The 17,152-nt window shown below is 39.6% G+C and overlaps 1 protein-coding gene across 2 annotated transcripts in view; it reads right to left on the bottom strand.

Moving 5' to 3' along the window:
* Nucleotides 1–1,107: 1,107 nt before the first annotated feature.
* The window catches only part of LOC145715790 (cGMP-dependent protein kinase 1-like), a 37,593-nt gene continuing 21,548 nt past the window's right edge, over nt 1,108–17,152 (bottom strand). For both annotated transcript variants that reach the window (XM_081824404.1, XM_081824405.1), the window contains 2 exons: nt 8,864–9,005; nt 1,108–7,453 (listed from right to left, as the gene is read on the bottom strand). In XM_081824404.1, the coding sequence (XP_081680530.1) occupies nt 7,277–7,453; nt 8,864–9,005 (319 nt within the window). In that variant the 3' untranslated portion in view covers nt 1,108–7,276. The remainder of the gene's footprint in view (nt 7,454–8,863; nt 9,006–17,152) is intronic.

The following is a 17,152-nucleotide window of genomic DNA, read 5'->3' as shown; positions in this document are numbered from 1 at the left end:
CCTCTCTGCTCCACCCATTCTTCTCAGGGCTTTGTATGTTCACTGAAGCCTCACAAAGGACCCAAGGCTAAAAGTCCTAGGTCTTCCTGTCATTTTCAGGGGAGCTACTGCTTTCTCTGAAGCAATCCTTTCCACAGCATCTTACCTGTTCTAAGTTCTCAGCTTCCTAGATGTGATTTACTGGAATGATCTTCCAACCAACTAGCCTGTCCCTCTTCTGGTTTGCCTTACACATTACTCCTGGCTTGTTATTCCTAAATACTACCACATAGGTTACCCCTTTTCAGAAAATACTTAATGACCGCCTCTGGGTGGAGTGCAAACATTCAAGTGTAGCAGTCATGATCCTCAGGAGATGACTCTTATTGATCTCCCATTATTATTAATTATCTAATGAAGTATAGCTGACACACGATGTTAATTAGTTTCAGGCATACGATATAGTGATTCTGCCAGTCTGTATGTTCTGCTATGCTCGCCGAAAGAGTTGCTACCGTTTGTCCCCACACAGCACCATTCCCTGTGCTGTGCCTTTTATCCCCCGTGACTTCCTCATTCCATAGCTGGAAGCCTGTACTTCCCACTCCCCTTGACCCCTTTTGCCCATTCCCCCACCCCCATACCCCCCGGCAACCATCAGTTTGTTCTCTGTATTTATGGGTCTGTTTCTGCTCTTTTAGTTTCTTTCTTTTTTAGATTCCACATATAAGTGAAATCATATGGTATTTGTCTTTCTCCGTCTGCCCTATTTCACATAAGTATGATACCCACTAGGTCCAGCCATATTGTTGCAAATGGCAAGATCTCATTCTTTTTTTATGGCTGAGCAGTAGTCCTCTGTATGTATATCTATCTCATCTTCTTTATCCATTTATCTATTGACGGACACTTAGGTTACCTTCCTTCCTTGGCTAATGTAAATAATGCTGCACTAAACATAGGGGTGCCTATATTTTTTTGAATTAGTGTTTTCCTTTTCTTTGGGAAATACCCAGTATGGAACTGAATTGCTTGGTAACTCTAATTTTTTGAGGACCCTCCATACTGTTTCCCACAGTGGCTGCATTCCCACCAACAGGGTGCAAGGGTTCCTTTTTCCCTCCACCCTCACCATCATTTGCTATTTACCATTCTAACAAGTATGAGGTGATATCTCATTGTGGTTTTGGTTTGCATTTCCCTAATGATGAGTGATATTGAGCATCTTTTCCATGTGTCTGTTGGCCACCTGGATGTCTTTTTTTGGAAAAGTTACTATTTAGGTCCTCTGCTCTTTTTTAAATTGAATTGTTTCTGTAGTGTTGAGTTGTATGAGTTCTTTGTATATTTTGGAATATTAACCCCTTATTGGATATATGATTTGCAAAAATCTTCTCCCATTCACTAGGTTGCCTTGGTATTTTGTTGTTTCCTTTGCTGTACAAACCCTTTTAATTTTGATATAGTTTATTTTTTGGCTTTGCTTCCCTTACATTAAAAGACATATCTAGAAAAATGTTGCTAACATCGATGTGAAAAAGATTATTGGGGTGCCTGGGAGGCTCGGTTGAGCATCTGCCTTTGGCTCAGGTCATGACTGGGGGGTCGTGGGATGGAGCCCTAAATCGAGCTCCCTGCTTAGCAGGGAGCCCGTTTCTCCTTCTCTCTCTGCCCCTACTCATTCTCTCTCTCCCAAATAAATCTTTAAAAAAAAGATTATTGCCTGTGTTTTTTCTTCTAGGAGTTTTATGGTTTCAGGTCTCGCATTTAGGTCTTTTATCCATCTTGGGATTATTTTTGTGTATGGTGTAAGGAAGTGGTCTAGTTTCATTCTTTTCTACACAGCTGTCCAGTTTTCCCAACTACTGGCTGAAGAGACTGTTTTTTCCCTATTGTATATTCTTGCCTCCTTGGTTGGAGATAAATTAACCACATAAGAAAATGATTATTTCTGGTCTCTCTATTCTGTTCCAAAGATCTCGGTATCTATTTTTGTGCCTGTAGCATACTGTTTTGATTACTGTAGTTTTGTAGTATATCTTGAAATCCGGGATTGTGATGCCTCCAGCTCTTTTCTTCTTCCTTAAGATTGCTCTGGGTATTCAAGGTCTTTTGTGGTTCCATACAGAGTTTAGTATTATTTGTTCTAGTTCTGTGAAAAATGCTATTGGCATTTTGAGAGGAATTGCACTGAATCCATAGAGTGCTTTGGGTAGCATGGACATTTTAACAATATTAATTCTTACAATCCATGAACATAGAATATCTTTCCATTTATTCCAATTTCTTTCATCAATATTTTATAGTTTTTAGAGAACAGGTCTTTCACCTCCTTGGTTACATTTTATCTTTTTGGTGCAACTGTAAATAGAATTGGCTTTCTTAATTTCTCTTTCTGCTACTTTGTTGTTAGTGTATAGAAATACAAGAGATTTCTGTATATTAATTTTGTATCCTGCAACTTTACTGAATTCATTTATTCTAACAGTTTTTTGATCGAGTCTTTATGGTTTTCTATGTATAGTATTAGGTCATCTGCAAGTAGTGACAGTTTAACTTCTTCCTTACCAGTTTGGATACCTTTTATTTCTTTTCCTTGTCTGATTGCTTCAGCTCTGACTTCCATTACTATGTTGAATAAGAGTGGTCATAGTGGACATCCTTGTATTGTTTCTGGATCTTAGAGGAAAATCTTGATTTTGGGTTTTCCTATAGGGCCTTTATTAGGTTAAAGCATGTCCTATCTAAACCCACTTTGCTGACAGTATTATTGTAAACAGATATTGAATTCTGTCAAAAGCTTTTTATGCATCTATTGAGATGATCATATGGGTTTTGCCCTTTCTCTTGTTCATGTGATTTATAATGTTGATTGATTGAAAATACTGAACCACTCTTACAACCTTGGAATAAATCCCACCTAATTGTAGTGAATGATCCTTTTAATGGATTGTTGAATGTGGTTTGCTAATATTTTGTTGAGAATTTTTGCATCCATGTTCTTCAGGGATATTGGCCTGTAGTTCTCTCTTTTTTTTGTAGTATCTTTGGTTTTGGTATCCATGCAGTGCTGGTCTCATAGAATGCACTTGGAAGCTTTCCTTCTTCTATTCTTTTGTAATAGTTTGGGGAGACTAGCTCTTAACTCTTCCTTATTTATTTATTTTATTTTTTTAAAGATTTTATTTATTTATTTGACAGAGAGAGAGACAGCAAGAGAGGGAACACAAGCAGGGGGAGTGGGAGAGGGAGAAGCAGGCTTCCTGCTGAGCAAGGAGCCTGACGTGGGACTTGATCTCAGGACCCTGGGATCATGACCTGAGCCGAAGGCAGATGCTTAACAACTGAGCCACCCAGGCATCCCTTAACTCTTCTTTAAATGTTGGGTAGGATTCACCTGTGAAGTCTTCTGGTCCTACCTTTTTGTTTGTTGGGGTTTTTGGATTACTGCTTTAATGTTGTTACTCGTTTTAAGTTCAGATTTTCTATTTCTTCCTGATTTTGTTTGTCTATTTCTATTTCTTCCTGATGGCATATTTCTAAAAATGTATCCATTTCTTTATATGCCAACAAAGTGGACAATCTACAAACTTTGTATTTTGTTGGTGTTAGTTGTTACTTCCCTTTCATTTCTGATTTTAATTATTTGGATATTGGATCCTCTTTTTTTCTTCATGAGTCTTGCTAGAGGTTTATTTTTTCAAAAAAACAATTCTTACTTTCATTGATCTTTTGTATTATTATTTTTTTGGTCTCTCATTTATTTCCTCTCTGATTTTTATTCTTTCCTTCCTTCTAACTTTGGGCTTTGTTGTTCTTATTCTAGTTTTGTTGGGTGTAAGGTTAGATTGAGATTTTTCTTGTTTCTTGAAGTAGGCCTGTGCCACTAAAAATTTCCTTCTTAGAACTGATTTTGCTGCTTCCCAAAGATTTTGGATTGTTGCATTTTCTTTTGTCTCCATGATTTTTTTTTTCTAGTTTTATTCTTGTAATTGATTTGTAGTTTCATACCATTGTGGTTGAAAAACATGCTTGATAGGATTTCAATCTTAAATGTATTGAGCCTTGTTTTGTGGCCTAAGTTGTGCTCTATCCTGGGGAATATTTCATGTGCATGGGAAAAGAATGTATTCTGCTGCTTTGGGATGGAATGGTCTGTATATCCATCTAATCTAACGTGTCTTTCAAAGACACGGTTTCATATTGATTTTTCTGCCTGGATGATCTGTCCATTGATGTAAGTGGAGTGTTAATGTCCTCTACTATTATTGTATGACTGTCCATTTCTCCCTTTATGTCTGTTCATACTTGCTTGATATATTTAGATGCTCTCATGTTGGGTGGATCAGTATTTACAACTGTTAGATCCTCTTATTGAATTGATCCCTTTATCATTATGCAATGCTTGTTTGTCTTCATTACAGGCTTTTTAAGTCTATTTTATCTGATATAAGTATTCTTACTGCAGCATTCATTTATTTATTTGCTTTGCACTTCCTTTTGCATGGAATGTCTTTTTCCATTTTTTCACTTTCAGTCTGAAGTTTGCCTCTTGTAAGCAGCATGCAGATAGGTCTTTTTTCTTTTTTATCCACTCCATTCTGTGTCTTTGGAGCATTTAGACCATTTACAGTTAAAGTTACTATTGATAGGTGTGTACTTATTACCATTTTGTTAATTGTTTTCTGGTTGTTTCTGTAGTGTTATGTTTGGCCTTTTTGTCTTTATTTTTTTGTGTATCTTTTATAGTTTTTAGGTTTGTGGTTACCATGAGGTTCATATATAATATTACTACTTATAGGCTATATTAAGTTGATGGTGACTTAAGTTCAAACACATTCTAAAAGAACTTGATTTTTACCCCCTTCCTGCCCCTTTGTGTATATGTTGTCATATTTTACATTATTTCGATATAGTTGATTTTACTACTTTTGTCTCTCAATCTTCATACTAGCCTTATAAGTCACTGCTCTATTACCTTTACTGTATGTTTGCTTTTACTAATGATTTTTTTTCCTTTCATAATTTTCTTCTAATTATGGTCTTTTCAACTTAAAGAATTCCCTTTAACATTTTTTTTTTTTTCTTTTTCTAGTAAGGCCAGTTTAATAGTGATGAACTCCATTATTTTGATGGTCTGGGAAACTCTCTCTCTCGCAAATCTGAGATGGGTAGTGTATTCTTGGTTGTAGGTTTTTTCCTTTTGGCACTTTGAACGTATCATGCTACTCCTTTGTGATTGCAAAGTTTCTGCTTAAAAATCAGCTTATATAGCCTTATGGGGTTTCCCTCGTACATAACTAGGAGCTTTTCTCTGGCTTTTGAAATTTTCTCTTTCTCTTTAATCTTTGACATTTTAAATATTATGAGTCATGGGTTTATCTTGTTTGGAACTTTTTGGGTTTCCTAAATCTGGATGTCTACTTCCTTCTCTGGGTTAGGGAAGTTTTGAGTTATTATTTCTGCAAATATGTTGTCTGCCTTTTTTCCCTCTCTCTTCTACTTCTGGGACCTAGATAATGGGAAGATTGTTTGATATTTTCCAAGAGTTTTTTTTTTTTTTTCCCTGTTCACTTGGGGTACTTTCCATTACTCTCTCTTCTAGATCTCTGATCCATTCTTCTACTCTGACTCATTTTTTTTTTTTTTTTTAAGTTTTGTGTTGTTCTTTCATTTGGAGCGTATTCCTCTCTCTCCTCATTTTGTTTGACTTGCTTTGTTTCTATAAGCAGAACAGCTACTTCTCCTCCACTTGAAGGAATGATCTTGTGTATGGTCAGCCCTGTGTAGACTATGTGGCCTGGTGACTGTGGCTGGCTGTACAGAGCTGTAGCTACCCTGGGCTTGGGGGCATGGAGCCATCCTGGTAGGACGGCCAGAGCAAAGTGGGCATGGGTGGGGGCAGTCCCAGGGATCTCCACAGAGAAGATACCTGGCAGGACAGCTGAAGTGGGCATGAGTTGGGGTGGTCCTGGGGCTCCCCAAGAAGGGGGCATCTTGGCAGGACACCTAGAGCCAAGGTGGGTAGGGGACAGGGGTTATTCTGGCAAGTCATCTAGAACCAAAGTAGAGCATGCCTGGAGTACTCTGGGGTGCTCTGCACCTGTTTTACTTTGGTGAGATGGCTGGAGCCATCATACCCTGGTGTGTGCCATGCTGGGGCCTGGGCTCACTGAGGTGGCAAGCCAGCTAGGGTGCCCGGGCTCTGCTCTCCTCTGCACTATCAGAGTGGGGGGGAAACATAAGTAGGGGTGCTCACCAGCCCCTCAGACCTATAGAGAGTTCCAGCAGCTCTCCCGCCATTTGGCAGGGTTCTAGGGCTGGTTCCTTTATTTGAAGTTGCCCTTTTAAGCCACAGTTTTTTTTTCCTGTGCCCAGGGCAGATGCATCTGTTCACAGTCCCCCTGTACTATGCCTCCCCACTGCAGTTCATGCATTGGGGGTGGGGCTCCCCTGTGTCCCCAACCCTCTCACCTCCATCTCCCCTGACTTTCTGTATGGGGTCCCTTTCTATCTTTTGCTGTGCAGAAGCCCTTCAGTCAGCCCTCAGATTCCCATTATTACTAATGTTTTTTTTTTTTTTTTTTTTTTTACATGAAGCTACTGCCCTTCTCGTGAAGCCACATCTCTGCCTGGAATGTTCTGTCCTTGCTCTGTACGTCTAATACCCCTTCTTCCTTTAGGGCCCGGCTACAGTCTTGCCTTATTCAAAAGCCTCCCCAGACAAACTGAGCCCTCTTCGGAACTCTGTGGTTTATAATGATCCTGCTACTCCTTGTCACTCAGGCATGGCAGGATGGTGTATTTGTTTTTCTTTTCCTTGAGGAGCTTACAGTCTATCTTAGACCTGGAAGTATTTAGTTGTAGATGACTATAATATTATTACACAGAAGCCCTGCAAAGCATTCACATTTCATTTAGATATAACAGTTGTTAATATGTCCTCTTATTTCCATAAATAGTTGACCCCAGGTATTTTTATAACACTATTCTCTCCCTGCTTCATTGCTGGCTAAGTGACGAGGCTCGAAGACCTCACAGAAAGACACAGGATTATTCCACATTCTCATATATGTATAAAGATTTAGCAATGATGAGGCCCAAAGTGGATGTTGAGTTTCTTTTGCCCTCATTGGACCCGTTTTCGAGTTTGATTTATGAACTCCTGGTGGCTAGCATAACTAACGGCAGTGTTGGAACAAGACATGGTGAGATGTGCTTTAAGACGGCCTGAGTAAAGGGGTAAAGGCACGAGTCTGCAGTTGTCTGCTGGTCTATTTTTATCAGTGGTTCTATGTCAATGTCCATACCTGCCAGTCAGAAGTTCATACATGAGGATTCCTAGTGACCAGTAGTCGGCGGAAATGTCATGGCCTTTGTTCAGGATGATCTCTGGAGCTACGTACTCTGGAGTCCCACAAAAAGTCCATGTTTTCTTTCCAAATCCTATTTTCTTTGCAAAGCCAAAATCGACCTTACAAAGACAAAAACAAGTTATTTCAATGACCCTTACATTAGGCTTAAAAGCAGTTAAGTTACTGAGCTGTGGTGCACTTATAACACAATAAAAACAGATGCCCATTACTGTAGTCCTATGGTCTAGAAGGAGTTTCTCTACTTCAAACCATACCAGCCTCCCTGATCAAACTCAGGTTCAATAGGGAAAGTTGAAACCTGAGTACAGGAGGAAACTGACATCATTACAAATAAAGGCAAATCTTTCTTTCCAGAAATATTTTCCATCTTTTCTTCCTTTCATACCAAGGGAGGTTAGGCCAGAACTCCTTTACTGAAAATGTTTACAAGACCAGTTGGACCTCCTTGACAGATTTTCCAGAATATGCATGATTTCTGCTGGCTTGAGGAGGTTGACAATCCATTTAGTATTGAGAAGCCACTTCGCTGCTGAAGGAGCTCAGTCACAAAGTTCATCCCCGCCCTTGGTAAACACAAACAGGGATAAAATGCAAATGTGTTCTTTGTTTTTCTAGAAACCTTTTGATGGAGGAACATCAAATGCTGAAAATGTATTTTTTCTAAAACAATTTGGTTGAGAATCTAAATCATTAACTGCCTTGATTTGATTTCTTTGAACACCGTATGCTGAATAGAAATCCAAAAGTTTAAAAAAAAATAGGCACTGGCACATGCAAAGGCCATAAAAATTGTACATTTTATAATAAGAGAACTTCCCTCCTACAGTTAAGTCTTTAGAGTGCTTGACTCATTTTATTATTATTATGATCACTACTATTATAATTAAAATGACCTGGATAATATCACCTACCAAGCCCATTCCCCCCTCCACCCCCCTCCGCCCCTTAAGATTATACATAAAACAGGGTTCCTGGATAGCTCAGTCAGTTAAGAGGCTGTGTTAGGCTCAGGTCATGATCCCAGGGGCCTGGGATTGAGTCCCGCTGCTAGCTCCTTGCTCAGTGGGGAGTCTGCTTCTCCCTCTGCCTCTCTCCCCAACTCATGTTCTCTCTCTTGCTTTCTCTCTCAAATAAGTAAAATCTTAAAGATTATACCTGAATCTAAAATATTAAAACGATTCATGGTTTTCTACAATGTAAATATCCCTTCCCTGTGAATGGCAGAAAGCAGATTCAGAAAAGGTCTACAAAGGTCTTCTAGGTCTAGAACATAGCCATTTAAACACAGTCTGCCAAGGGAGTATTAATTTAGATTTAGCCAGTTTAATTTCTTATAAAACTTCTGCATCATTTGAAAAGAATGGTTGGCTGAAAATAGTAACTCTAAAATCTGCTTTTAAGAAAAGTTAACAGCATTTACACGGGGAAACGGAGATGTTAATGAACACAGCTTGCCAAGTGAGTATTTTAAAACCGCAGGGTGGACACCCTGCGTAGAGTGCACTGACCAGCTTGGTGTAGCCTCTGTGATCCAGGATGAGATTTTCTGGCTTGAGGTCCCTATAAATGATTCCTTTGGAATGCAGATAGGCGAATGCTTCCACCACGCATGCTGTGTAAAATCTGGTCGTAGAATCTTCAAATGAACCTCTGAGATCCGGAAAACGAAAGCACATAAGACATTAGTTTCTCAGATATGATTTTAGTTATGTTTTCTCATTTCCTGATGTTCCTTTGCCAGAGTTTCACCCCAGAGACCCATGTCCTCCGGGCAAATGTCACAGGATTGCCACGGCCTTGGGTTTTCAAGGGCACATGAGGATCAAGTCAAGGAATTCTTTGCCCTTAGGAAGGGATAGTTAAATGTAACCTGCAAGCCTGCCAAAGAGTTCAACCACACAGTTCTTCTGCAAACTTGGTGGCTTCCTCGCAGCAGCCCCCTGCCCTCTACCAAGGCACAGCTTCTGGCCAGGAGGAGACGAGTCCTATTTCACGGGTTTGTTTCGTTAAGGAGAAGTTTATAGATTCGGTCATATTTATTTTTAGAGAGCTTGTTTCTGAATCTCCCTAAATAATTCAGATACAGTTCATGAGAGGATGAATAAAAAAGGTAATGTTTTTAAAGAACCACTTAGGAAATGAGGTGTGATGCTATGATGTAATCATATCTCACAAGCTAAATACTCTGTTTTTGAAACTTTTGCCAGCAAGAGACATAATACCTACGTCTCACCCTATTATCTTATTAAGAAAAGATGGGGTAAAGAGATAAGTCGAAGGAAAAAGGTACTTGGAAGGGAATATAGATTAGGAAACTTGATTCTGAGGTTTAGCAAGAAAGCACAAAGTCTCTGTCTCTCCCTGTCTTTATTTATCTAATGAAATAACAAAAAAGGGGGAAAAAAACCCAAAAACAAAAACACCAGCATCTAAGGTTAGCTCCTTAGTTCCTGTTTATCTTTTTAAAGAATTTCATGGAAAAAAAACAAACAAGCTGTATTTCCCTCTTCCCAAGTAGTAAATGTAATGTAATGATTTCCTGATGTTTCTGGAACATTCCTGTGAACAGCTGTTCCAAAGGAGGCTGTGAGGTGAGACGAGCACACTGGCTGTTAAAGGGAGTGTGGCCCCAAACTCGCTTTCACTACAGTCCCTGATGCCAGTTAGCATTTTGGTGACTTTTGCTTCTTTTTTCAGTATTGAGGAGTAGACGTTAACACACCGGGAAGTCGTACATGACTGGCATTTTTTTTACAAAATGAAGCAGTGAATCCAAGGCGAAAGCAACACCTTTCAGGTCATTTTTACAAAGACCTAGTTTCTTCTAGAAAGTTCCTCAACTACTAATGTCCCCTGAGTTGTCACTGAAATAATTAGCTCTTCCCAAACATCCTCCTTTTGAAATACAATTCAAGGCATGAGGATATCTACGCTTACAGATACTAGAATCATCACTAAAATTATGAAGATTCTAGTTTCTCTTCAACAATGTCTGCATGAAATAATTGTGAATTTATAAGGACAAGATAAAAGTTTCTTAGAGCAGGAATGATACATTGTATGCTGCAATTGTCTGCTGACTTGGAACTCTCTTTGCAGAGGGAACACTGTGCAATTCTGTGTATTGAGAAGGCGGTTGGAGTAGTGCCTTGAAGGTCCTTTCTTCTTTGCTCTGAAACAAGTATGCTTGCCCATGAAGAGCAGCAGATGTCTTTGAATTGGAGATCACCGGTAGTGAATAGTAAGTATCCCCATGCAGATAATGAGCACAACTTGAACTGTACCGAGTGCCCTATGCGACTCCAGTCCTTTGTCACTGGAAAGCTTTGCAAAGTCACGGCAGAACCAAAACAAAACCAGACAGTACGTGGAATATATCTCTGTCTTATTTCACATTACATGTTTTAATGAGAGACATTGTGACTTCCTTGTATCAGTCCTGTCTAGCTGTGATTTAGGTGGGCCTTTTTGAAAGCCTACAAATTCTTGATTACTCTTGGAGATTATTTCTGCAGTTGTGACTTTGGGCAACATCTCTGTTTTCCTTAATATTCATTTGGTAATGGAACCAAATGGACAAATACATTGTGAATATTGTCAGGAAAGTGAACACTTAGGAGAGATCAACTTCTCATGGAATCTCTGCTGAAGATAAATCTCATTTATATTCTAAGTTGGTCATTAGCAGGAAGATGAAAAAAAATCCTAATACAAACTCAGATTCATTAGAGGAGGCTCTAAGTTAGGAATATGGACACTGAAGCAAGAATCCTGGGCTCACATTTGGGTTTCGCTTGTTTAATGTTGAGCAACTCCCCGTACCTCCCTCAGACTCTATGATTCTCTTGTGCAAAATGGGGCTAGTAATAGAAACTATCACATTGGATTGTCTTAAGGATACAAATAATTGATACGTATATTTAGAATTAGTGCCTGGCACACACCTGGGTACCTGATAAACATGAGCCAATCTACTTGAGCACCAAAATAGTCTTCTTTAGCTGCTGTGTCTTAATCTAGAAAAACTGAATGACATGGACAGGTCTGCAGCCTTCTGGGGATGGGAATGAGGGGTCTGCAATACCTAATTAACACTGTCTTTGGGGTATTTGCTGCCGTGGGTAAGCTCTGAAGGGTCTTCTGCTAATCTCTGTTCTTTTCATTTTCTCTACACTTCTCAAATGCATAGATTGCCTGCCAACTTTCATCATCAAGTGAACTGACCACCAACATTCACCTTTGGGTCTTCAAGGTTTCTCTGATTCTGAGCCATTTTGGAATTTGGAAAGTTCTAGAAAGCTGGTTTCCATTCCTTTAAAAATATTTTGAGTTTCTTCCCTATAGAAGCATATTTGTAATGATTTTTAAAATTAAATGAAAAAGCTATCTCAAATCTTGTTCTGTGACAAATCGACATAATATATGCATACAAAATATTTATCAGCTTCACAGCTTCATCCCTGAACCTTTGATGTGGGTAATTTGTGGGTTGTAAAATACACTTCTGGAAAGCAGTGAGAAAGCATGGCATCAGGGGGACTCGAAATGAAAAATTACTATTAGAATTGAAAATGACAACATATATGTGATCTAAAACAAAAATGAAAGCTTGTTTTATCAACAGAAAGTTGCTTAAAGAAATAAATCACTCCCCTAAATAGCTCTTGAAAATAATCAATTATGCCCTGACAGTTGTGTCATTTCAATTAAAACAAGTACGGAATGGGGCCTCACACCTTCTTCGAGAAGGGGCTGGTAGTTTCCTGTTAGAGGGCAGTAGGTAACATTTTGAGAGAATGAGAGAAGTATGTATACTTATGGGTAGACCCAGCATTCGATTTCATCACAGTGTTTAATCAACTTGTCATAAACGGAGTCCTGGAATGACGGAAAGCAACAAAGACAAAGCATGTTCCCTCTTTTGTCTACTAACCCCAGTCATCAGTGGGTGCACACCTGAAGGGTGTTGCAGCCCGTGAACGTTCTCTGCCAACTGTAAAGCTAGGGAGGCTAAATTAGTGTGAAAGTAGACTCATTTCCTTGAAATACTTTGCTTTTTGTTGTTGTCAAAGTGTAATTAAAATACAGTGTTGGTTTCAGATGTACAACATAACGATTCAGCGGACTGTACATCACTCAGTGCTCACCACGGTAAGTGGAGTCCCCGTCTGTCACCAACTGTTATTACGGTATTACTGGCTGTACTTTTCCTCTCTGATTTATCTTATAACTGGAAGTTTGTACTTCTTCATCCCCTTTATCTATTTCGCCCATCCCCCCTCCCCCCCCCCCCCCCCCCCGCCCCACCAACCTCTCCTCTGGAGGAGACAAACTAGTCTGTTCTTTGTCTTTAAGAGTCTGTTTTGTTTTCAAGATTCCACAGATGAGTGAAATCATATGGTATTTGTCTTTCTCTGACTTATTTCACTTAGTATAATGCTCTCAAATAGCAAGCTCTCATTCTTTTTTATGGCTGAGTATGTTCCATTGTATGTACACACCCCATCTTCCTTATCCGTTCATTTGTTGTTGGACACTTGGGCCGCTTCTGTATTTGGCTACTGCAAATAATGCTGCAGTAAACACAGGGATGCATGATCCTTTCACATTAGTGTTTTTGTTTTCTTTGGGTAAATACCCCAGTATAGAATTACTGGATCATAGGGTAGTTCTGTTTCTAATTTTTTGAGAAACTCCCATACTCCTTCCAGAGTGGCTGCACCAGCTTGCATTCCCACCAACAGTGCATGAGGGTTTCTGTCTTTTTGATTCCAGCCATTCTGACAGGGGGGAGGTGGTATCTCATTGTGGTTTTGATGTGCATTTCCCTGATGATGAGTGATGTTGAGTGGCTTTTCATGGGGCTGTTGGCTACTGTATGTCTCCTTTGGAAGCTACTGTATGTCTTCTTTGGAAAAATGAATATTTAGGTCCTCTGCTCATTTTTTATTTGGATTTTTTTTTGAATATAGCATTTGCAAATATCTTCTCTTTCATTTGCTGATGGTTATCTTTGCTGTGCAGAAGCTTTTTATTTGAGTGTAGTCCCAATAGTTTATTTTTGCTTTTGCTTCCCTTGTCTGAGGAGATGGGTCTAGAAGAACGTTGCTAAGGGTGATATCAAAGAGATTACTACCTATGTTTTGTTTTAGAAGTTTTATGGTGTCAGGTCTCACATTTAGGTCTTCAATCCATTTTGTTTATTTTTGGGTACAGTGTAAGAGAATGGTCCAGTTTCATTCTTTTGCATGTAGCTGTCCAGTTCTCCCAGCACTCTTTGAAGAGATTGCCTTTTCCCCATTGTATATTCTTGCCTTTGTTGTAGATTAACCATATAATAGCGTCAGTTTATTTCTGGGCCCCCTATTCTGTTCTATTGATCTGTGTGTCTATTTTTGTGCCAGTGCCATATTGATTACTAAAGCTTTGTAGTATAGCTGGAGATCCAGGATTATGAGACCTCCAGCTTGGTTCTTCTTTTTTGGGATTACACCGGTTCTGAGAAAAATGCAATTGGTATTCTGATGGACATTGCAATGAATCTGTAGAGTCCTTTGGTAGTATGGACATCTTAATATTCTTCCATTTGTTTGCATCATCATCAATTTCTTTCATCAATGTTTTATAGTTTTCAGAGTACAGGTCTTTTACCTCCTTGGTTAAGTTTATTCCTAGGTATTTTATTCTTGGTGCAATTATAAATGGGATTGTTGTCTTAATTTCTTGCAGGTGGGCAGGGAAAAAGAAGTGGCAAGGTCACTAGGTGAGCTGTCCACACTGGTCTTTCTGCCACAGCTGTGGGTGCACCAAAAGGCAGGTTTTTTTTTTTTTCCCCCCGTGCTGGTAACTGAAAGGCATGGTAATCTTGCCCTCCTCCCTGCCGTGAGCAGGAGTCCCGTTGGAGGGATGGCTGCTGAGGGAAGCAGGTTGAAGGAGACGGGTCCACAGGGAACGTGGGAGTGGGGCACGCAGTGCTAGAGCCCTGGCTTCCCCAAGTGTCTGCCCATCGAGTCTGGAAAAGGGAAGAGAAATGCCTGCCGGCCCTTTTTTTCCTTTTTTCCTGGAGAAGGCTCCTGAAGATTCCTGCCGCTCCAGTGCATGCTCTGGAAATAAATGTCCTTCACGTGACTCCAGGCACTTTTCAAATTGCCCTTTCTGTGCCCTGCTGGCAGCTTATTTATAATGCTGGTTCTTTAAGGGTGGGAACTCCGTTTTCTGTTGCCCTCAGGCTCTTCTGGAGTTAAGGCCACTGATGTCTCAAGTACCTGGACCCAAGCCCAGCTGATTTTAAGCCCTTGCTGAGTTAAGCGTTATTGGTTTTCCAACCCAAATGGTATGGGTCCCCGTTATCCCCGTCGTGCTGGGGGTGCCTGGTCCTCCTGCTTCTCCATGCTGGTGGTGCCCCTCCCAGCTGTGATTAATCTCATGGGAGATCTGGTTCCCAACCGTGTGTCCGTGCCTCTTACCCTTTCCAATGTGGGCTCTTCTCTACGACGAACTGTGGAAGGCTTGCTCTGACAGTCTTCAGGTTGTTTTCAGAGTTCTTTGTATAAATGTAGCTGTCATCTTGGTGTGTCCAGGATCCTCTGATTCTGGTACCCTCCTGACCCCTTGAAATACTTTTGATCTGCACTATCCATTTTGTCATCCTAGATGGAATTTAAATAATTACCCTCCACAGTATAGTTAGAATCAAAGAGAATAGAGATTTAAGTTACTGGCCCGCTTATAAAACACATCCAGGAGGACACATGACTAGAAGTGAGATGTGCGTGATTTGAAAATTATGATTTCTGAAATAATTATTTAGGAAATATTAATATATATTAAACAGTTGAAATGTTGAGTTTTAGATTACTATAAATGCCAATTTTAATATGTGCTTATATTAACCACTTAACATTTTTAAGGAAGTTATGGAGGAAAGGTGAATAAAATATAACGCATACCCACCTATTCCAAATAATGGTACAGAATGTGTGGAAAACACAGTCACAAGTGAGAAGACAAACTATGATAGCTACTAAAGAATAGACCAAAGAAATAACTGCAACAATTAACATTTCAGGTGTGTTACTTATATCTCAAAGATAAAATCCTCCAGTCCTGTTTGTATATATGGTATCATTCTACTTTATTTTTTATAGTATTTTAATTCTTAGTTTTTGACAACAAAACTATGTGGATGAGAAAAAAAGAGGGGCAGGAGGTGGTCTGTTGCTATCCAGACTTCCTTTGCTAAATCCCTGAGGCATTACCATGTCGGTCAAGAATGGTCACACAAGCCTTTCTTAAAATCAACCCAAATACGCTTCTCCCTATGGCTGCTTTCCTCGGATGCAAAAAGAAAACTGAATGAATTGAATGGGATTTGTTTTGACCCCGGATATTTTCATATACACTGTGACGAAGAGCATAATTATTTTTCTTTTTCTCTTGGCATTTTTTGTTGTTGTTTCTTCCTAACAATTAACCTTTAGGACTTCCAGTCTCAAATAGTGAGAAAGCTAGTCAGTGGCAATATTAACTGGAGCCCCACAACTATGCACCGCCCCCCCAACCCCAGAACCAATTTTTTGAGTAGTGGGGAAAAAAAAAAAAAGAATAAAAGCAGTAAGGTGCTACATGCATATATAATAGTTCTATTGCTTTTAACACCAAGGCTTCAGCCCTCCTGAATCTTTAGGAAGGAACAGGCAGCCTTTCTAGCTCCAGATCATGCCTCTTCACATAGTAGTAAGAGCATGGTGGGGACTCCCCAACCGTGTATCCCAAACCCAGGGATGACAAAAGGGGATGATAAAAGGGAAGGAAATGGACCTGACCAAAAAGCATCCCGGGTGGAGGTAGAGAAAGGACCATCCACCGATATTTTGCCTCCATCCACTCCTCCAAAGGTAAACCACTTTTAAATAGCAACCTTAGGTGCCCTAGCCGATCAAAATACGTCTCCCTCAGAAGCCTTGGCTGGCATTGATGAGCCAACAAAATGCAAATCGAGTTAAATAGGGAGAAATAGGAAATAATATTTTCTTTCAAAAACTAGATTGAAATTGGATTCCTATGCATGTTTGATGCCCCGTAAGTGGACCTGAGATTGATTTGTGTTGTTGTTGCCTGCTTAAAGAAGTTAGTTAATAAAAGCTTAAAATATTTCCTCTCCCTCTGTGGCTTATTATTGCTTTCATGTTTACTTCCACCTGTAAATCTTCTATTCTAATTAGAACAAATCAGGGAAGATATTTCAATTTCAAATAAATTAGGGGATTGAAAGGTCAGGTCAAAAATAGAACCACATTAGGATGAAGCAGACATTAACTAACAAATCAGAATCGTAACTTTATGCAGCAGTCCGTAAATTAGGAGAAGGGGATCACATCTTTTTTTATCAATCATTGTATCCTCAGCTTCTAGCACAATGCCTGGCATATGATCTGTGCTCAAGTATTATTAGAAATAATGTAATAATGCACTATAAACATCTTAGTACAGATGTTTACCCTGGCCCCTACTGCCAACATGATGCATTGCCCTATATACTTATTTCCCTTAAAGAAGTGAAACACAACATCAATGTAATTAGCACAAGATAAGGTAAAAAGAAATCCAATTGATATATACAAGGAAGCCAAAGGGGATAAGACCTGAAAGGTCAATGCTTCCAAAGACATGAAGTAAGTTAATTACCATAAGAATGCTATTAGGAATGAGACTTCATAAGCTACTCTGGGTTCTATTAATTACTGTTCTGGGATATCTACAGAGTAACAATAGCAGGGCTTTCTGGCAATAACAGG

This window comes from Leptonychotes weddellii, chromosome 6, assembly GCF_054177405.1.
Source record: "Leptonychotes weddellii isolate Sample4059 chromosome 6, ASM5417740v2, whole genome shotgun sequence".
Classification (NCBI taxonomy): Eukaryota; Metazoa; Chordata; class Mammalia; order Carnivora; family Phocidae; genus Leptonychotes; species Leptonychotes weddellii.
This window is presented reverse-complemented; position numbering and strand designations above follow the sequence as displayed.